The 21,664-nt window shown below is 41.0% G+C and overlaps 1 protein-coding gene across 1 annotated transcript in view; it reads right to left on the bottom strand.

Annotated features, from left to right (window-relative positions):
- The window catches only part of LOC128240920 (mucin-5B-like), a 67,295-nt gene that overhangs the window by 26,253 nt on the left and 19,378 nt on the right, over positions 1-21,664 (bottom strand). Inside the window, exons 30-55 of the mRNA XM_052957915.1 lie at positions 18,131-18,339; positions 17,646-17,738; positions 16,749-16,893; positions 16,159-16,563; positions 15,422-15,754; positions 13,703-14,275; positions 12,833-12,925; positions 12,095-12,265; positions 11,513-11,614; positions 10,612-10,801; positions 10,179-10,327; positions 9,666-9,957; positions 9,112-9,521; positions 8,689-8,824; positions 8,300-8,426; positions 7,869-8,062; positions 6,980-7,095; positions 6,001-6,139; positions 5,263-5,777; positions 4,687-4,819; positions 4,021-4,481; positions 3,634-3,784; positions 3,166-3,420; positions 2,393-2,512; positions 1,841-1,992; positions 911-1,363 (exon numbers count right to left, since the gene is read on the bottom strand). Of these exons, the coding sequence (XP_052813875.1) occupies positions 911-1,363; positions 1,841-1,992; positions 2,393-2,512; positions 3,166-3,420; positions 3,634-3,784; positions 4,021-4,481; positions 4,687-4,819; positions 5,263-5,777; positions 6,001-6,139; positions 6,980-7,095; positions 7,869-8,062; positions 8,300-8,426; positions 8,689-8,824; positions 9,112-9,521; positions 9,666-9,957; positions 10,179-10,327; positions 10,612-10,801; positions 11,513-11,614; positions 12,095-12,265; positions 12,833-12,925; positions 13,703-14,275; positions 15,422-15,754; positions 16,159-16,563; positions 16,749-16,893; positions 17,646-17,738; positions 18,131-18,339 (6,117 nt within the window). The remainder of the gene's footprint in view (positions 1-910; positions 1,364-1,840; positions 1,993-2,392; positions 2,513-3,165; positions 3,421-3,633; positions 3,785-4,020; positions 4,482-4,686; positions 4,820-5,262; positions 5,778-6,000; positions 6,140-6,979; positions 7,096-7,868; positions 8,063-8,299; positions 8,427-8,688; positions 8,825-9,111; positions 9,522-9,665; positions 9,958-10,178; positions 10,328-10,611; positions 10,802-11,512; positions 11,615-12,094; positions 12,266-12,832; positions 12,926-13,702; positions 14,276-15,421; positions 15,755-16,158; positions 16,564-16,748; positions 16,894-17,645; positions 17,739-18,130; positions 18,340-21,664) is intronic.

Consider the following 21,664-nt stretch of genomic DNA (forward strand, 5'->3'; position numbering starts at 1 on the left):
CAGGTTTCTGTGTCGGAGTGCCAGTGCCTGTATAACCAGGAGGAGTTATTGTCGGAGTACCTGTGCCCGTATAACCTGGTGGTGTTAAGGTTGGAGTGCCGTTGTTGTTACCGCCAGTTGTCTGTGTCGGAGTGCCAGTGCCTGTATAACCAGGTGGTGTTATTGTCGGGGTTCCAGTTGCAAAGCCTGTTGGATGGAGTGTTGGTGCCGCTGTAGATGATAAAGTATCTGCCTTGTTTGAACATTGTGAATGTCATTGCATAGCATCAGACAGATCGCACCATCAATATTAATATTCTACAGCGCTGACTTGATGAAACACTTATGGCAAGCAAAGATAGCCAGCGTACTTAGCTTTAACATTTATATTAAATCAAATATATTTGACCTTATACAGAAACTGGTATTACCTTTGTTTAAAATAGTCTTATTCTCTGTGACAAGACAAGACCACGTAAACTTGCACGTCGGACATGCATTACCGGTGAGTTTAGCTAAACTTGAATGTTCCGTCTTGCACACCAATTCCAGATGAGTCACGCACTCTGTTGCTCTTTTTTATTTTACTTTTTGGTATATTATGCTAAATACATAATGCCATTGAAAGAAAGGCCAATTACATATAAATTCAAACAAGACTTAGAATTAAACTTAAGACATCTGATCTGAAATTACTACGGGTCATAGCGGAAGTTACCAACGTTGCGCAAGCTTTTTCTTGAAAGGAATTTACCTGCGTTTTATGCAACAATATTTTCATAAATGTATAATCTATGGTGTGCAAGAAAAAGAAATTATGTGTTTTAGTCCGTATCGAAACATCCGACCCACTTGCAAGATGCAGATTGTTCTTTCGGTACTGGAAACCCCTACACATATGTTATCAAATGTGATTGGTACGTACGTGCACAGTCGCAGTAGTATCGGACCTGGTAGTCATCACATGGAACAGGATAGTTGTCGCTATTCTTGCAGGTAAGTCCGCTAAGAATCTCACAGGTAGAGCCTATGGTCCCAGCACTGTGGAAGCTCACTCCATATATTGTTTGACATTCAATTCGAGTGATTTTGCCATCAAAGCAAAGTTCTTGTTGTTTCTGTAGGCTCATGAACTCGTGCTCGACGTAGCTCATTTCGTTTGTTGGTGTCATGGTGTTAATCCAAGGTAGCCAGCGTGGGTTGCACGTCTTCGGAGCCGCTGTTGTAACAGCTGGTGTAGATGCACATTCGTCACAGAAGACTCGGATTTCATAATCGAGACAACTGCCGTCGGTTTGGTTCTTGGCGTAGCAAAGAAGGCCCTTTAAGTCATTGTTGCAAATCACACCATTCTCGCCAGTCTGATCGTACGGAATGTGAGTACCTTAAACATATCGCAACCTCATTTTGAAACCAATATTTGATCTAGGATGCCATGTCCCTAAAATTTCAAGATTATAAGGTCAACGTTTAAAACAATGGCATTGATGGTTGTTCAATTTTGCGTTACATAGGATAATGTTTCGGGAATATAAACGAACAGACAAGAAGATAAATTGGCCATAAACAGACACATGAACTATTATTTGTTACAATTGTATTATGTGTTGGCAATTGGGTAAGAGTGGTTTATGGGTAAGATAGTTGCCTCGCATACAACAATATACCAATAGTGACGCATTGAAGGCATGTCCAAAACTGCAATGCAAACAATACAACTAAAACTGGGAGGTCAAGGCAAGTTGCAAAACATTTAATGAGTTCCAGTTATGGGCAAAAGGTTTTTCATAAAAACGTTTAGCACTCTAAAACTACAATGACCGCATAAATATGGATACAATGTATTATCCGTAATTCTAACCTGTGGTTCTACACTCGGTCTGTTGGACGTATTGGTAGTCGCAGAAAGTAATCAGCTGTTTCAACTGCCAGGCTGACTCGTATTCCCCCTCCTTGTCTGGCTTGCTGGCGCTCACCCAAGGTGTCCAGTATGCACAGGCAGTTGGGCTAACACTGGAGGCTGACGTGGTGCCGGTGGCGGTACCGGTTCCAGATGTGAGAGTACCGGTTACTAGAAAGGTTGAATGTTCGTACAATATCACGTATGGTACCTTGTCTTACTAGAAAAGATCTTAAGGTAGATGTTGGTTTGTATGAATTGATTCTTACAATGTCAGCTGAAGATAGTCGTTGCGTACATTATCGTAAAAATAATATTTACAGAAACATGTTGTCAGCTATTCATAAAAAGTTATAACTACATTGATTTCAAATCCAAAAGTGATTATAAGTGAACAGATAGTCTAATTTTAAACTTTTACGATAAATATCGTTGCTTAAACACTGTTCGTCCTATCTTCATGATACGTCCTATAACTGAAAACAATGCATGCGTTTTAAGAGCCTACCAGACATGTGTGTAGTAGGAGTTGTGGGGAGGGCGGTGGTCGTAAGCCGTGATCGCGATGGAGACATGCAGCCCAGGACCTCGAATCTCATTGCAATGGCGTTGTTCCATTCAATGGGGTGGATTCTGTGAAAGCAATGGGTAGGTTGATTTTTTTCAGTTTGATGTTGCATTCATCAGAGTGAAAAAAAATATTAAGTACAAATTGTAAGTTGTTTGTGTATTTTCCAACTCTGTTTCTACTTTAAATATTTCATAATGTTTGTATACACATAAATACAACATGTTTGTTTTATAATATGCTTGGTACAAAATTGTTTTTTATTCTTATAATTAGATATATGTTAAATGTCCGTACAAAGTACTGTATGATTGAACATTGCACGTTCTGATTCCGTATTACAGTAGTCTAGTGCGCATGCGCTAAACACTTCCGCAGTAAAACGCGAAAGAGAGTGGTATTTTTTGAAAATCAAATGGGTTTTTAAATGAAAACTATTTTTACTGTTTTAAAAACACTTCAAAGAAATTAAATAAAAGAAATACTATGCGAGTCAGTTGGTCTGTGAGATTGTATAACGTCTTATACTCTTATGTCGTCACGTTAAAACAAGTATTCTTGCACGATGTCGAAATGAAGAAAAAAAAGTACGACATTAAAGTGCGTTTCATTATGTCATTGCTTGTCTTTTATGTGATTTAATATATGTGCCATTTGTAAATAAAAAAATGGAACTACGTTTAGATATATCATTAGAAAATCTATAGCCAAGAAATACCTGATCCAACGAGCGGCAACCAGGTTGAACAAGTTTGTAACAGGCGTGCCGGAGTCCTTATTTCCGGAAAACGCCATTGGCGAGCTATCCAGGTAGGACTTGGGCAGGGCGCTATAGTGTTTCCCATCCGTGCTGTAATAGATCTCGTACTTCGTAACCCATTGGTCTTTGTCCGAGCGTCCTTCAGTCTTAATTCCGCCAACGTAGTATGGTGCCAGAAAATCCACTTGGATGTACTGCTTCATGTTATTTTCCCTGTAATACACATTGTTGATGTGAATGACTTGGGCTCTTTCACGATTTATGCATTTCTTAAAAAATGTCTGCGTTCTGCATTGGTAAAGCATTCTTGTCATCTAGGAGATGGTTTTAGATTCAGCCCACACATAACATCAAGTAAGTAAACAACTATGAAGATTATTTATACGGTCGGTAATTTTTACACACGTATAATATATTCAGACTTACCCTGCTACCCAGCCGCCATAGAAACTACCATCCTTCTGAGCGTCCAGTCGCGACCTCTCGGCGCCACTAAACATATCCTTGGAAGACGAGGCACTCAACTGCTGATCCTTGACGACCAGAGTGTTAGCAACCCCCATTGGTACCGTACATACTGTAATCATTGAAAGAGTCATTTATCACAGGTATGGTGTTAGCCTTTATATGTGTTTTGAAGGCAGATGTACAATTGTGTAATAAGCTGTCAACAGGTTATCTGTTGGCTGGTTGACTCATTAAAACGATTTAATTTGTACGTAGTTATTATTGGTTTAATATTGACCAATCAATAAACGTTGAGAATAACTTGACCGAGTCAATAACGATTCTGTCCATAAACACTGTACATACGTGAAGGCGGGAACATGAACATTCCCGAGATGGTGCTGATATGCTCGTACACGGTCGTGGTTCCGACACCTGTTCCGTTGGTTGGTGGGGTGACAGAGGGACTTGGAGTCGTTACTATGGGTGTCTGTGGACTGTCTGGGTTGCAACCGATGATGTTGAACCGAATAGCTGCTGCATTTCCGTGCCATTCTTTAGGATGAATACGGATGTACTGCGCTGTGACGTTCCTGTTGAAAAGCTGCCTAACCAGTGAGTTGCTGTCGTTGTTACCACTAAACACAACGGATTTGGAGCCGCCAAGAATGAGGGTGTATGGATAGAAGGTTTTGCCGTCCATGCTGAAATCTACAGTGTATTTGGTGACCCATCTTTGCCCTCCGTTTTCACCCTGTGTCAATATACCGCTCAGCAGTTTTGGCTTTTCAAAGTTGACTTGGATCCATGGAGATGAGTCGTTTAGACTGAAATAAGGTAGCATATTCATGTTTATTGCGATTTTTTCTAGTCTGTAAAATGTGTTAACAAGTTCAGAAAGACAGGCAAATACAAACTGCTGTCTAGTGGCACAGTATTTCATAGTTAGGAGTTTTATCTAAACCTTTGAAAATCATTTGATTGAATAATGTCATTATCAATACGTGTGTTTGTATAAGCAGATTATCCTACCTAGGAATCCAGCTAGAGTTACTGTGTATTCTGCCTTGTGTGGCCCCAGTGAGCTCATTCATTTTTGAAGACGATGTGATTTGACGATCAAACACAGTTCGGCTGTACTCTAGACCCATCGGCGTTAGACACACTGAAATGAGCAAAATATGTTAGACACCGAAAACCGATACCTAAATAATCGGGCACATGTCTATGTTTCAAATTTCATTCAAATCTCTATATTTAACTTTTGGACAAGAGTTTGACAGACGAACTCTCCCCTTGGGGGGCATAACAATATGTGTCAGAAACGCTAAATGTTAATTGAAGTGTATCAAACACACTTTAACAAATGATTTGTAAATATTAGATTAAAGGATTCATCTTTATTATAAAGTTGTTGTTTTTTAATAAAAGGGTCATCCTTGTCTAAAAATAAGACGCCGGTATTTGAGTACAAAGCAAAGTGATATACTTCTTTTTTGGTTTAACATTCGCTTGTTATGTACGTGTTTAATTCTTTCATATTATTTTTTATATACGGATGAAACATTAATTAAACGTCCAATCTGCAATAATAAACTGAAATCCTACCTGTCGGAGGAGCCACGTAGGTCGGAGTTGTAATTGGCACAGTCTGTCCAAATCCTAGTGTGGTTGGGGTACCAGTCTGTGAAGGTGGAGTAATGGTCGGGGTGTTCTTTGAGCCCGCTGGTGGGGACACAGTGGGTGTAAGTGTGCTGACACCGCTTGGAGACACTGTTGTTGTCATGTTGACAGCCTCTGATGGGTTACATCCTAGGATTTCAAACATCAGGGTAGCAGCTGTGTGGAAACTGGTTGGGTAGATTCTGATGAATCTACCGTTGATGTTCCTGTTGAACAGATTGGTGACTGCTGTTGTGTTATCTTTGTTACCTTTGAATGTCTTTGGTGTTGTAGCATTTACAATGTCGGAGTATGGTGTCCATGTCTTGCCATTTAAGCTTGTGTAAACTTGGTAGGATGTTACCCATTCGGACTTGTACGGGCTGCCTTGAGTGAGGACTCCCGAGAGGGTTTTTGGCTCCAGGAAGTCTATTTGGACGTAGGGGTGGGGATCCGTGGGCCTGCAAATACAGTCCATTTTCAAAAAAATCTAAATATTTAATACATTGCATACATTGTCAGGCACAGATGGCAGAAGTTTCGTTAAAATGGTTTAAATCGTACATGCCAATATATAAACACGTCCCCGTACTTATACTAACTCACAATCTGTATTTAAAGCGATAACCATATTTGAAGCCTGCATTTGTAATGGAATATAATGTTATTTAGCGCCGCACGTACACTGGTGTCCAAGGCAATTTGATTCCATTGGCTTCTCTCTTCTTGGTCTTCAGGTGCTCGATACCGAGGCTGGAGGAAGCTGAGATCTGATTTGCTCCGATTATGTACCTGTTACCGATGCCCATTGGGATGGTGCAGACTGAGGTGAATACAGGTCATGTTTATTACCACATATAGTGTATAGTAACTGTATGTTTTATAATATTAAGAAAGAAACTTCATACATGAGTTTTATCTACATGTTCATTAAATCTTCTGTAAGCACTGTCTATACGAAAATTCCATATTGTTTGCAAAAATATAACTTATATTAAATATCCTGCAATTTATTAAATATGTAGTGTGACATACAACTAAGATGTCAAATCGTTCGTGCCGTCATCTCATTGTTTATAGCAAGTACGTAAGTATTTCTAGTAAATACGTTACCCGGGAGAATCGGCGATTGTGGTACGATGGATTTCTATGAAATACGTTACCCGGGCGAGTCTGTGATGTTTGTAAGATAGATATCTACTAAATACGTTACCTGGGAGAATCTGTGCTCGTGGTAGGATGGATTTCTAATGAAGATGTTACCTGGGAGAATCTTTGTTCGTGGTAGGATGGATTTCTAATGAAAACGTTACCTGGGAGAATCTGTGCTCGTGGTAGGATGGATTTCTAATGAAGATGTTACCTGGGAGAATCTTTGTTCGTGGTAGGATGGATTTCTAATGAAGATGTTACCTGGGAGAATCTGTGCTCGTGGTAGGATGGATTTCTAATGAAGATGTTACCTGGGAGAATCTTTGTTCGTGGTAGGATGGATTTCTAATGAAAACGTTACCTGGGAGAATCTGCGTTCGTGGTAGGATGGATTTCTAATGAAGATGTTATCTGGGAGAATCTGTGTTCGTGGTAGGAATGATTTCTAATGAAGACGTTACCTGGGAGAATCTGTGTTCGTGGAAGGATGGATTTCTAATGAAAACGTTACCTGGGAGAATCTGTGTTGGAGGAACAATAGGTGTTGTTGTCATGTTGGGGAAGGCGAATGGCAGAGTAGGTGGTACCACTGTCTGGGTAGTCATGGGCGGGGCCGTGGTTGATGTGCTGAACGGAGATAACGGAATACATATAATACTTATACAAGTGATTGTTCTATACGTGGCGATTTAAGAATAACGTGTATATTGTGAAGTTGGTAATCATGAAGGAGGCCGTGGTAAATGTGCGGTGGACGAAAACAATACCCGTGGTGAATAATAAACAATTTTATTAAAAATGTATTTTTTTAAATGTTGCCGCATTTACAAATAAAATATCTTAATCATTTCATTACTGACGACATATGTACATGTATTCTAAAAAGTGTACAACTTGTTGTTTTGATCAGGTTTTCCTTCAAATACACGAGGTTAAAACAATGTACGTCCTATTTATAACCGTTTGAAGGGGTGTGTGAACGTTTAATTTACGATATAAATGGGAATATCATGAATCGGCGTAGGACCCAGTGCCAGTATTAGTCTTGTGAGGCCGTGTGCCGTAGTGCACAGACATGTAGTCATGACAAGGGATTATCTAGTTGTTTAACATACACCAGTGTATCGCATTGTCACACTGGACTCCCGTTTGGGGCGGGGAACCCAACCTGTTCCAATAGGTTTAAAAGTTAAGTGTGCTAAAACTAGATCACGGATCTGCCACTGAGAAGCCAATCACATGAATGTTTTATCTTTACAATCTAACGAGCTTTAATACATCTCTACCATTCAACCGGCTTTAAGACTTACTGGTACCATCTAATCACCTTAAAGACTTATTTGCAGCAGACAATTACCTATCAGACATAGTTTAAGACGCCAATCAGCTTAAAGTCTTACTTGTAGCATCCAATCAGGTTGAACCTCAGACCAATACCTGCCCAGCCTCCTTCAATAGGCGTGACTCGGACATAACGTCCCACCATGTTTCGGTTAAACATCATCTTGATGATAGAGTTACGATCTTTGTTGGCATTAAACACCTTAGGGAGTCCTCCATCCTTTTCCGAGTATGCGGTGAAGGTATAGCCATCCTGAAAACAGGATGATGTATATTTGTACGCAGCCATAACCTATTTAACCAATAAATGGGAGCGTTGGACAATGTGAACCTATCATCAGTATCTTTAATAATAAACAGAGCTTCATATTAATATATAACCGAAACACATGGTTTGTGGTTGTGTTGCGTTTATTTCATAAAAAATGCGCATTTTATAATGACTGAACAATGCTTAGATCACACTAAAATGGACCAACCATCTACTCACATTTGAGAAGGAGACGACATATTGTATACTCCACATGTCCTTGTCTGGGACGCCTTGGGTGAGGATACCGGAAATATAGCGGGGTTCCAGTAGATCTACCTGTAGCCACTGCTTACCAGAAGTCGAACTAGAACAGAGAGCAGGATAAGCCACACATAATAATCCATACTTAATACGGAATGACGGGAACATATCGCTGATCAGAAAATGGTAAATACCGTTAGATATTAATCATCATACAAAACATTTGCCAAAAGGCGTTCGATAGAAATCGACAAATGTTTAAACAAAACATACTACTTATGTTTTAATTTTAATTCAAAATATGTGCATATTTAACTTTATATTCCAGATTTAATGCAGAGTGCAACACTGCAAAATGTACATACACGGGGGCCCATCCAGTGAACTCGTTATATAATCTGCCAGCAGCCGCACCGTGCATTGAGTCAAGGTTAGAGCTAGAGGTCAGCTGACCGTCCTTTACGATCATTGGGTTGTCGATACCCATGGGCTCCAAGCACACTGCAGTTGGTGAGGAAAGTACCTTTTAATACTTATCTGTTTTGTTTCAAGATGCCTGTTACTGCTTTCATTATCAATGCATTTGATGGTCTTTGACCGAAATATACCACTAACAAAAAGCCACATATGAGCCGCAAGGAAAAATCAGTTTTTATTTAAACTATTACAGCAACACTAAATAAACTTATAATAAAAAATTGCTGAAATATATACACGAGGCTTTAGTTTGATTATGAAACGTATACATATTAAGGTCAAGGTCGATATTAGTCGAATACAACGCTTACAAGGAGGCGGTGTTGGTTCAACTGAGGTTGGCGTGGTGACTGTTGGCCTGTCGGTCGTGTAATGACCAGGAGGCGGCGTCGTGGACCGTCCATAACAGGACAGCACGTCGAACCGAATGGCAATCTTGTCATTCCATGTCATTGGTACGATGCGCACGTATTGGGCGTCGACCTCACGGTCGAAGAAAGACTTGACGGGTGTGTTGCGATCAAAATTTGCAGGGAATATTGTGAAGGCTTTCTTGGAACCGCGGTCCACGTACTTGTACCAGTGAATACCGTCAAGACTGGTCTCAATCAGGAATGATTCCACCCATTGGTCAGTGTCCTGTCGTCCTTGCGTTACCACTCCGGATATTTTCTCGGGGTGACCAAAGTCCACTTGAATGAATTGTTGAGTATCGAAGAATCTGAAGATAATTCAACACATGCGTTGAGCAGAGCACAATGGAATAATACGTTTGATACTAACAGCATGATTTGATTTCTTTTAACAAACTTAATCATTTAAATGAATACAAACTTTCTATATATTTTGCTGTAACAACTATTACCTTGGCATCCACGCTCCTCCGTTTGTCCCTGAGGGTTGCTGCATCAGACGGCCATTAGTTGCTTCGAAGGTAAAATTGAAGGAGGTAGAAGCCGAAAGTTGGCTATCTGACACAATCTGCCTGTCTGTTACTCCAAGGGGTATATCACATGACTTCCGGGGCGTGACTGTGGTCTCTCCTGGGTGCGAGGTGGGCTTGAGTGTTGGTGTTACTTGCTCGTGGTATGGTGGACGAAGCTCAGGGGTACCGCCTGGTAGCATTGGTGGAACTAAGGTAGTGGTCGTCATGGAGGCTGTAAAAACATGCATGTACAAAATTATGATGATAAATTTTCATATCAGAGTACAAAAGAGTAGAACGTGCAATCATTGCAATATTCATTTGAGGACTCAGCATTGTTCGTTTTACTATCAGGATTATTTATGTGCATTTCTTCCCCAATTTTCCATATCAAATCTTAAAATCCCTGTCGTTCATGTAAATATAATAAATGTAAACATATCCGGTATGTACCATCACAGTCGCAGTAGAGCTGCACCATGTAGTCCGCACACTTGCCACCGGGCTGGTCAGCACCCTTACAGATGAGGCCCTGGGTCATGTCACACGTGACCTTTTGACCCAATTCTTTGGCGGTCTTGTCGGAGATCAGATCGGCGCACCTAAAGAAGTTGATGACAGGTATTAAAGTAAAGATTCAAACAGTTTGAATCTGATGTTAATTTTGACGCTTCTTATTAACTGTTTAATTGGTATCACGGGCCTGCTTTTATCGTTTTTAATTAGTACAAATACGTAATTAACGATTGAAAGAATTGCCTGCCCCACATTGTCACCGTACATTAATGATGAAACCTTGCTGTGAACGATAAAAATGGAATATGCCAAAATGGACTTTGCCAATCAAGGAACGCAAAATATCATGATTGTGTGGACATTTTCTTACCTAATGGACACAATCTTCTCGTCGTCACAAAACTCGTATTTTCTCCTCAGGTCCGTGATCGTCTCTAAATCGTCCCCGGTGATGGATGAAGTCGTGACGCTCATAGCGGAAGTCCAACCTTGTGTGCAGTTGTATATTCCCGTTTTCCCTGGCACGCCGGTTACGCTTGGGGGAGTCATTGTTGGTACACCTGTCGGGGATAGATACATGTAAGTATCTCAAGTGAGGGTTTGACCTAAAGTTATGGGAGAATGTTGCATCCTGTTCATAGTGTTAAAGGCTTAAGTATACACAAATATTGCGTATTTGGTTGTTGAAACCTAATATTCCTTGAATTAAACATATATTCCTTTATTTTCTGTTAAATTCATTATGTCCAAATTATATTTAGCGCGACACAATGTGTCATTTTCACCCACAGCCTCGGGTCTCTCTCAGAAGTACCCTGTCCATATTTAACACTAGGCAAAAACTATAATAGTTTAGTATATAATAATATGATTTTTTGCTGATCAGTTAAATTTCAATAAAACATGTACTATATATGGTAGACACTGTGATTGGTGTATGATTAGGATATTTGTGGATTTGTGTTATTGTAGCAAACGTGTTGTGGTTTTCATGACAAGCGTTAATATATTGCAATATCCTAGTAACATGTATACATGTGCTTTATTGTGAACACACATCAGAATGTTGTAAATTAAGCCAAGAAGGTTAAAGTTGTATTAAGGTTTACTACAGAAAGGTTTTTTTACAATGAATGTGTATTATATTAATTACTGATTGTTGAACGATATTACGCGGCAGTGTGGTCTTGAGTTGTTTATGACACCGGCACACACGGGAAAAAAAAGATTTATAGAAATCACTTAAAATGATTAAACAATATAATAACTACCAGTGTTCTGTGATGGCGGGGTCATTGTGGGTGTACCATTGTCCATGCCTGGCGGAGGCTTCACGATGGTCGTGACTGAAGGTGTGGTCATCTCAGTGTGGCCTGCAAACAATGTTACTGTTATTTTGTTCAAGCTTACTATGCTACATTATTGAAAATGTTATAAAAATACATATAAACAATAATAATAATTCCTACGATTGAATCATTCTTACAGCGGTGATATTGCATTTACACGAACTAAGTTTACGCGCATGTTACCCCGAACAAACTGCAGTATACACAGATTTCTATGATCTACGTTGTTGTTTTTCAGTTTCATATAAACGTACAGTGTATAGAATAAGTTGGTAAACGCATGCACTGATAATCGAATAAATGAGCTCATCACAAATACAAACACATTATTACATTAAGTTTTAATTGGTCATGACGAAATACACAGAAAACAAACGGACTTGACATTGTATTAGCATGAAAACCTTTTTATGGGAATGCGGGTAACCCAAACGGATTGCAATTAAATCAAAAATAATGCAATCCGAAGTCAGGTTTATTGTACATGAGTAATTTAATACTAACATGAGCAGAAGAACTTAATCTTGTAGTCGACACACTTCTGAAGAGGCCCGTCCTCACACACTAAGCCTTCTGGACTACACGAGACATCCTGGCCTGAGTACATATAGTTTTGACCGGTAGATGCGATCTGACACTCTGCGGCCACGACTTCCTCACAGGTATTCGGATAACCTTGAACATGTTAATGAAAGATTTTTCGTTTTTGTCAATAAATTGTGTGCCCAAAAGCTGACTAAGTAAAACCCTAATAAGCAGGGATTGCTCTTGATAAGCCGATAAGATATCTGCTACCACGTACGAAAATAGCTGAATTTTACTTATATAAGCTTTTTGTTGTTCTGTTTTTTTAAAGGAAGTAAAGTTCGAGGGTTGAAGTATTGTACTAAAACTCACTTTTGTTTCAAACAAGTACTAAATTATGCATATTTAGAGGAGCAAGAGGAAGTAATAGTGTCAGTACTTCGGCTTTTCTTTTTTTTTCAAAAATGAGGACTACATTGCGTAATTTTATGCTGTTGTTTACTTAGTTTATCAGAATAAATAAAGAAGCCAACAGCGTGTAACACTAAAGTTGATTAATGCAGATTTTCGGAGGTCATGACGGAGAGCAACGGACAATAATCAGCCCCGCCTTATCTTGGTGTTGATTAGTCGGGTACCGATCAATTGGTTTGACTGGCAGGCCGCGTCATTTAAGACTTCTTCAATAAAATTGAGCAATGCAAAAACAATCAATACCTGGTATGCTATTGTAAGTTTCGAAGTCTCCTTCAGATTTTGCTGGATTTCCAAAATTAATCCAGTCCGTCCATCCTTCCTTGCAAATCATGGACGGTTCCAAAGTAGAACGTGTTGAACTTGGTATGAAGGTTGGTGTACCGGTTCCTTGGCCTGGTGGCGTCAGGGTCGGCGTGCCGGTTGCTTGACCTGGTGGTGTCAAGGTCGGTGTGCCGGTGGCTTGGCCTGGTGGCGTGATGGTCGCCGTACCAGTAGCTCCTCCAGGTGGTGTCAGGGTTGGCGTACCGGTACCTTGGCCTGGTGGTGTCAGGGTTGGTGTACCAGTGGCTTGGCCTGGCGGCGTGAGAGTTGGTGTTCCAGTTGCCTGGCCAGGTGGTGTCAAGGTTGGCGTACCGGTGCCTTGGCCAGGTGGTGTCAGGGTTGGTGTACCAGTGGCTTGTCCAGGTGGTGTCAGTGTCGGTTTACCAGTAGCTTGTCCTGGTGGTGTCACGGTTGGCGTACCGGTACCTTGGCCTGGTGGTGTCAGGGTTGGTGTGCCAGTGGCTTGTCCAGGTGGTGTGAGAGTCGGTGAACCAGTGGCTTGTCCAGGTGGTGTCAGGGTCGGTGTACCGGTGGCTTGGCCTGGTGGTGTCAGGGTTGGCGTACCGGTACCTTGGCCTGGAGGTGTCAGGGTCGGTGTACCAGTGGCTTGGCCTGGTGGTGTCAGGGTTGGCGTACCGGTACCTTGGCCTGGAGGTGTCAGGGTAGGTGTACCAGTGGCTTGGCCTGGCGGAGTGAGAGTTGGTGTTCCAGTTGCCTGGCCAGGTGGTGTCAAGGTTGGCGTACCGGTGCCTTGGCCAGGTGGTGTCAGGGTTGGTGTACCAGTGGCTTGTCCAGGTGGCGTCAGGGTCGGTTTACCAGTGGCTTGTCCTGGTGGTGTCAGTGTCGGCGTACCGGTACCTTGGCCTGGTGGTGTCATGGTTGGTGTGCCAGTGGCTTGTCCAGGTGGTGTCAGGGTCGGTGAACCAGTGGCTTGTCCAGGTGGTGTCAGGGTCGGTGTACCGGTGGCTTGGCCTGGTGGTGTCAGGGTTGGCGTACCGGTACCTTGGCCTGGAGGTGTCAGGGTCGGTGTACCAGTGGCTTGGCCTGGTGGTGTCAGGGTTGGCGTACCGGTACCTTGGCCTGGAGGTGTCAGGGTAGGTGTACCAGTCGCTTGTCCAGGTGGTGTCAGGGTCGGTGTACCAGTGGCTTGGCCTGGTGGTGTCAGGGTTGGCGAACCGGTGCCTTGGCCTGGTGGTGTCAGGGTTGGTGTACCAGTGCCTTGACCTGGTGGTATTAGGGTTGGCGTACCGGTTGCTTGACCTGGTGGTGTCAAGGTCGGTTTGCCGGTGGCATGGCCAGGTGGCGTGATGGTCGCCGTACCAGTAGCTCCTCCAGGTGGTGTCAGGGTTGGCGTACCGGTACCTTGGCCTGGTGGTGTCAGGGTTGGTGTACCAGTGGCTTGGCCTGGCGGAGTGAGAGTTGGTGTTCCAGTTGCCTGGCCAGGTGGTGTCAAGGTTGGCGTACCGGTGCCTTGGCCAGGTGGTGTCAGGGTTGGTGTACCAGTGGCTTGTCCAGGTGGCGTCAGGGTCGGTTTACCAGTGGCTTGTCCTGGTGGTGTCAGTGTCGGCGTACCGGTACCTTGGCCTGGTGGTGTCAGGGTTGGTGTGCCAGTGGCTTGTCCAGGTGGTGTCAGGGTCGGTGAACCAGTGGCTTGTCCAGGTGGTGTCATGCTCGGTGTACCAGTGGCTTGGCCTGGTGGTGTCAGAGTTGGCGTACCGGTACCTTGGCCTGGAGGTGTCAGGGTCGGTGTACCAGTGGCTTGGCCTGGTGGTGTCAGCGTTGGCGTACCGGTACCTTGGCCTGGAGGTGTCAGGGTAGGTGTACCAGTCGCTTGTCCAGGTGGTGTCAGAGTCGGTGTACCAGTGGCTTGGCCTAGTGGTGTCAGGGTGGGCGAACCGGTGCCTTGGCCTGGTGGTGTCAGGGTTGGTGTACCAGTGCCTTGGCCTGGTGGTGTTAGGGTTGGCGTACCGGTTGCTTGACCTGGTGGTGTCAAGGTCGGTTTGCCGGTGGCTTGGCCTGGTGGCGTGATGGTCGGCGTATCGGTAGCTCCTCCAGGTGGTGTAAGGGTTGGCGTACCGGTACCTTGGCCTGGTGGTGTCAGGGTTGGTGTACCAGTGGCCTGGCCTGGCGGAGTGAGAGTTGGTGTTCCAGTTGCCTGTCCAGGTGGTGTCAGGGTTGGTGTACCGGTGCCTTGGCCTGGTGGCGTCAGGGTTGGTGTACCAGTTGCTTGGCCTGGTGGTGTTAGGGTTGGCGTTCCGGTACCTTGGCCTGGTGGTGTCAGGGTTGGTGTACCAGTGGTCTGGCCTGGTGGTGTCAGGGTTGGTGTACCAGTGCCTTGTCCTGGTGGCGTCAGAGTTGGTGTGCCAGTGGCTTGGCCTGGTGGTGTCAGGGTTGGCGAACCGGTACCTTGGCCTGGTGGCGTCAAGGTCGGTGCTCCGGTCACCTTGTTGGGTGGTGTGAGAGTCGGTGTACCGGTGGCTTGTCCTGTTGGAATAATTGTGGAGCTGCATGCATCAACACAATACAGTCTAATTTCATAATCTTTGCATTTTCCTCCAGATTGACCCTTGTCTTCACAGACAAGGCCTCGGTTGACATCACAAGATACACCTGCCTGACTGATAGTCCTGAAGTCTTGTTTCGTTTCCGTATCCCTGCATTCGATTCGCACGGGAAACTCGCAGAACTCATACTTCATCCTGACGTTATGAATCGTTTCGTAATCACCGGTGCTTGTTGGTGTTCTTGGGTAGCTGTTGATGAAATTAGTCCATCCACAAGCGGGTTTGGGAGCCGATGGTGTACCGGTTACACTTGGAATTGCCGTTTGGAATTGTGTGGCTGAAACATAAGTAACAATAAGGTGTTTAAGATGGATTTAAATTCACTTTCTGAGATGTACACAGGAGTAACAGCGCAGACGGAGGTGCTACAAACATATATCTATATAATGTTCAGTTGAACTCAATCAAAATGTCTATTTTTTATAAATGCTTTGGCAAGAATTTAAATAGTCTGTGTTTTACCTTCAATGACCAAGTTGTGTCGGTCGGTCAATAAAATGTTTTAATTATTTGAATTATAAGGACTGATATAATGTTATTAATACAAATTCAGTTTCCTCCGAGCTTGGTTGTTGAAAATAATTAAATAAAATACACACAAGTAATAAAATTAGTTCTAGCGGGCCGATTTTTCGCGTTGGTCGCGGAATGAGAAACATTAAAACATTTTTTAGGTCTTACTTGTTCCACAGTCGCACTGAAAGCTGACTTCATAATCTCCACATTCCATGCCACCCTGTGCGGAATTCAAACATTCAAATCCTTTCTCAAGAGTGCAGACGGTTTCATAATCTAAAGACATCGTGTACGGAACTTTGTCCACCTTAGTTCTACACTGGATGCCGGTTGGTTTGGCGCAGAAACTGTGAAAATTCCGGAGTTCGGCAATCGTTTCAGTGTCACCTGGTCCGCTCTTCTCCCAGGTGTTAAGTGCTCCGGGCGTGTCAACGCTCATAAACGGTGTCCATCCAGGAACGCAGATGTAGGGCATGGGCGTGGTCATGTTGCTGCTTACGGTAGTGACACCGGTGACATGTCCACTTGGTGTTGGCATGGGGGTGGTTGTGGTCAAAAGCTCAATGGGAACTGAAAAAAAAATACTTTATTGAAAGTGATGACACGTTGGTATGGCTTTTTTTAAATGTCTAGATGTTTATTATAAGGGCAAAGTGTGGTGTGTGATTGAAGGTTTGAAACTGTTTTTAAAATGATTTAATCGATATGTTGTGTACATTGTAAGTATGCTGTATGAAGGTTTCCAAGAACCTTACTGTGTTCGCGGCATCCAAGGATATCAAATCTGAGGGCTGGAGCGCCGGTAAATTCAGTTGGACTTAACCTCACACACACAGCCATCACCTCTCCAAGCAATATATGTCCAACATCGCCGGAGCCTCCTGTGTTGCCCTCGAAAACCTGCAAATGGGTAGATTGTAGACATATTGTAGCTCTTTTATATCCGATATGTGTTATTATTACAAACGCTAACGGTATAAAAAAAGAAAAGAAAGGGATTAAACTAACGATGGATGGTGTTACACTGTTTAAAAACTCAGATATATATATATATATATATATATACTTGATATCAATTCTGTACTTATATATGAGAATATGATAACATCATATTTTTTCTCTAATCATTTGAGAATCTACATTACATTGTCTTCCTAATTATCCTCAATGTGTTCATGTTATATATGACATTGAGAGCATAAACGTGTTGACTTGATATTGGTAGAATGCAATGGCGTCGTATAATAATAATACTATGGCAACCGTGTTTAATAAACTTAAGAAACCGGCCAGGGACTTGTTTGTTTCACTCATTGGCGCGTAGCTGATTGAGAACTATTATTTATTGCATAACTAAACTCAGAAATAAATGCATCGATTTTCCGATCTTTATTTTAGTAAACAACGTGATTTACGGCATCGTTCATCGCAAATTTTGAGATATTAAATATAATTTAGATCGATAAAACACTTGTGAATCATATTTGTTAAATCCATTAATTAAAAAGGGATACTAAGGAGATGCAACGTGTAAGAATTGGTACTATTGTTCTTGTGCGGATAACGTTTTAACAGCTTTTAACATCGCGTAGCTTCGCCCTTAAAACATACGTATTTCAGTTCCAAAAATGCCTATCCAGCTGTGTACATACCATAGGTTTCCCGTCGGGGGCGGTGTAAGTCTGGTAGGTGGAGCAATCGGAGCTGTATGATAGTGTGTACTTTGAGGTGTACGCAGATCCGTCCTGCAAAATGATAAAAGCGTTGTCTACCTTGAATAAATACGTTGGAAACAACAGGGAAACAAATTTTACAGTTTGCGACTCATTTAGGAAAAAACATACACTTTTCGGTTGGAATGATTCAACTGAGGAAAAAAAGTAAGTGTAAAATATTTCATTAGTATTTCTGAAAGTACAACTATATTGACACCATTATTACTTCACTTATTTATTACTGATTGACGTAAAAATTCGGTTGGATTGCATATTACAAAGTGGGAGGAGTATACGTGTTTACCTAAATTCGGAAAACACCATGATAATCTAAACCATCATGTCGTTTATTACCCTAAAATAATGTCTTGAAAACAGAACCACTATCCTTCTACCTTGAATGATATAGCATACATATTTACCTTTACAGCCTGTGTAATGACGCCGGCAACGGTGACGGGCTCCCAAAAGTTGACCTGCACCCAGGGTGTCCTGTCGCCGGAAGCCGCCCGCCATCCACTGACGCTATTCAAGCGCGCCATGGCGGCTGTTGAGCCGCCGCCGGTACTAGATGCATTGAACTGTGCGTCGCCGATTGACCGGACGTCACTGACGAGCTCCTTGTCGCAAACTACGTCATGGAAACGTCGTAGTTATTACAATACTTATGGCAATTTGTTTATTCTTTTTAATTGCTATTTACTTCAGCCATAAATAACATTGAATTTTGACAACCATTTAGCTATAAAAAATACATATATACCTTAATCTTCGTCACATACTATCATCATTGGCGGCTTTAAGCGTGTTAGTAATACAGATCTTTTGTTCAGTTTGATTTATTGTACCATGTTTGTGATTTTTTTATTTAAAACAGTTTTACGAAGCATAGACTGTTATTGAGTGTAAAACGTCTTCTTTTATGTTTAGTAGTTGCTAGACGATTGATTCTAGTGACTGTATTATTGGTCTGCTAACATCAAGGTATTTCCGTGCGAGGGTAAATTACCACATCGTTATACAGACGGGGGGGGGGGGGGGGGGGGGGTACGGTGTCGTTCTCCAAATAAAATCCTCTTTCAGTTTTACTTAAAACCTTCATAATAACGTACGCTTTAATGTAATATATTTTCCTTTGTCGAGTATTTTATTGACAAAATAGTTGGAAGTATTGATCTTGTTTTGCTTCATAAGTATACGCCTCCATTTTCTTAGAAGGGAAATATAAAAGTTTCTGTAATTTATTAATACAATGAAGGATCCCTAATGCGGTTTATTGCTCAACCAGACTGAACTTAACTCCAGATAAGGCTACCACTCGCTCACGACAATAAACGTTTGCGAATTGGTTCCTCTTCTTGCAGTACATGTGTGACGATAAAACAGGGATACAATCCAGACACCAGTTTGCTTACGTGAGCCAGTGTTAGCCTTAACTGAACGCAGAGCAGAACGTTGGAGAACTGCGCACCCCTGTTTCATGAATTTGTTTTTAATTATTTACGGTAGCATAGGAGTGACGTACGTGCTATTTATTAACCCGCTAAAACGACTAACGTATTACGTTAATCTATATACTGGCCAATCAGAATCGCGTACACATAACACTCAATTCGCGGCATTGTAAACATGACTGAGGCAAGAGAAGATCTTATTACAATATGCTTACAAGAAGGCCTTGCATATAATAATATTCTAACAATTCGGACAACAAAACATGATATGTGTTTGTATAAGTGCCATGAAACCTGTGTCGGTTTGTATTAGTGCCATGTAACCTGTGTCGGTTTGTATTAGTGCCATGTAACCTGTGTCGGTTTGTATTAGTGCCATGAACCTGTGACGGTTTGTATTAGTGCCATGAAACCTTTGACGGTTTGTATTAGTGCCATGTAACCTGTGTCGGTTTGTAGTAGTCACATAGAACCAGTGTTGGTCTGTATTAGTGCCATTAAACCTGTGTCAGTTTGTTTGCTTCTGGTATTGTTCTTATGGTTTTATTTGACCTTTAAGAGCGGTTATTATTCTGAGCGCATATATTCTGACTAAACTCGGTAATAGACATATCAAAATTATTTAAGGATAGTTTAAATGATCGGGTATTGTGTCTTTAGTGTCAAACCAATGTTTATAGTTGTCACGGGTTCTACCAACACACTACACCGAAAGTCAGTGATGCATGCCGGTTGTTGGGTACATGTTACGATATTATTCCGTTTATCTAATGTTATAAAGGTTTATGACATTCATCTGGAATTTACTTACAATAAGTATATTTTAAAATTCATACTTCCTTCAATTTCATATAAAGTTTAACTAATATTGCATCATTTAATTTAACTTTGAGATTTTATCCTCAGTTAGCTATTAATAACTCAATATGCAAATTTTATTAATTTCATTTTGTTGTAAATTATTCATTGGGACATGTGCCTATTTGGGGAATAAACTTTGAGATAATTTACTTTAGGTAGCTTGTTTTGAAAATAAATGTCATTAAAATGTTCTATAATTACAAACCTATTAGCTCCATATAAAGTTGTTTAGCTTTGTATTTTAATTGAGTAAATAATCAAATTCAGCTATGTTATAAACATTAATATACATGTCTTACAAACCAGATGTGTGCGGGTTCAACCGTTTATTTAATAACCGACTGAATCACCTCTTCAACTTATCTCTCCTCTGACAGTGTCTTTTTTTAGAGCGTTCAGTTTGTCAAGGATGTGCACTTTCTCCGTTACTTTATTTATATTCTATGTTTAGAACCTTTGGCTAGGAAAGTGCAAAATGATAATGATATACATGGCATTGTAGCTCCAGGCGGTAAATTTCATGTTAAAATGTCGCTGTACGCTGATGCTAATATTTCTGCTTTAACCGATGATAGATCGGTTACCTTATTTTTTAAACATGTTCATAACTTTCAAAGAATATCGTGATCCAATTTAATAATTTTAGGAATACTTTGAACTTGTGGTCTTCTCGCCGTATGTCTTTTAAAGGAAAAAGTACCATTTTAAATAGTTACGTAGTTTCTAAAATACTGTACTATATTTTTGCCCAAGATATCCCTCAATATTATCGAAATTGTTTCAAAGATTTAGATATATATGGAACAGCACTTTTGAACCCATTTCAAGGAAAACCCTATATTTACCCTTAAGTCAGGGTGGTTTAAACGTTCCTTGTATATCGTCAAAGATTAAAGCATTTTATTTGTTCCATATTTGTAGATATTTAAATGATGACGATATTCCTTGGAAATATTTTACAACATATTGGATTGGTATACAGATGCGTAGCTATAAACTTTCACTTGCTTCAAATTTAATTCCACATAGTGAGTTTGTCCCGTCCTTTTATAAGAATTGTCTCACATATTTAAAAGAGTTTAAAGAATTATATTCTTTTCTGCCTAATATCTTAACGGCAAAACAATTATACATTTCCTTTGTTACACGACAAATTGAACCAAAATGTGTTAAAGATAGTTCATATATCAACTTTAAAAACTCATTCCATAACATTTTTTCTAGAGCAATTGATCCGACATGCAGAAATACTTGTTTTAAACTCGTTCACAGCGTCATATATGTTAACTCATTCTTATCAAGGTTTAATCGTTCTTCCAACTAAGTGTACTTTCTGTAATAAACCTGAAACAATTGATCATCTTTTTATAGAATGTGGTGTTGTTCTACCAATAAATAAAACATGCTTGTATTTATTTAATTTAAATATAAATGGAAATTATTTCTTTAGTAAAAATGGTTTCACTGTTTTGACATTAAATGTGATGAACATGTGAAATATGTTCTCCTAATAATTTTATCTGAATCAAGACATATTATTTGGTGTTCCAGAAACGAGGTTAAAAAAGAAAGTAAAAGTGTTGTTTCAAATGATCTTATTCATAGGTTTTTAAATAGAATAAAAAGTAGAATAATGATAGA

Source organism: Mya arenaria, chromosome 7, assembly GCF_026914265.1.
Source record: "Mya arenaria isolate MELC-2E11 chromosome 7, ASM2691426v1".
Taxonomy (NCBI): Eukaryota; Metazoa; Mollusca; class Bivalvia; order Myida; family Myidae; genus Mya; species Mya arenaria.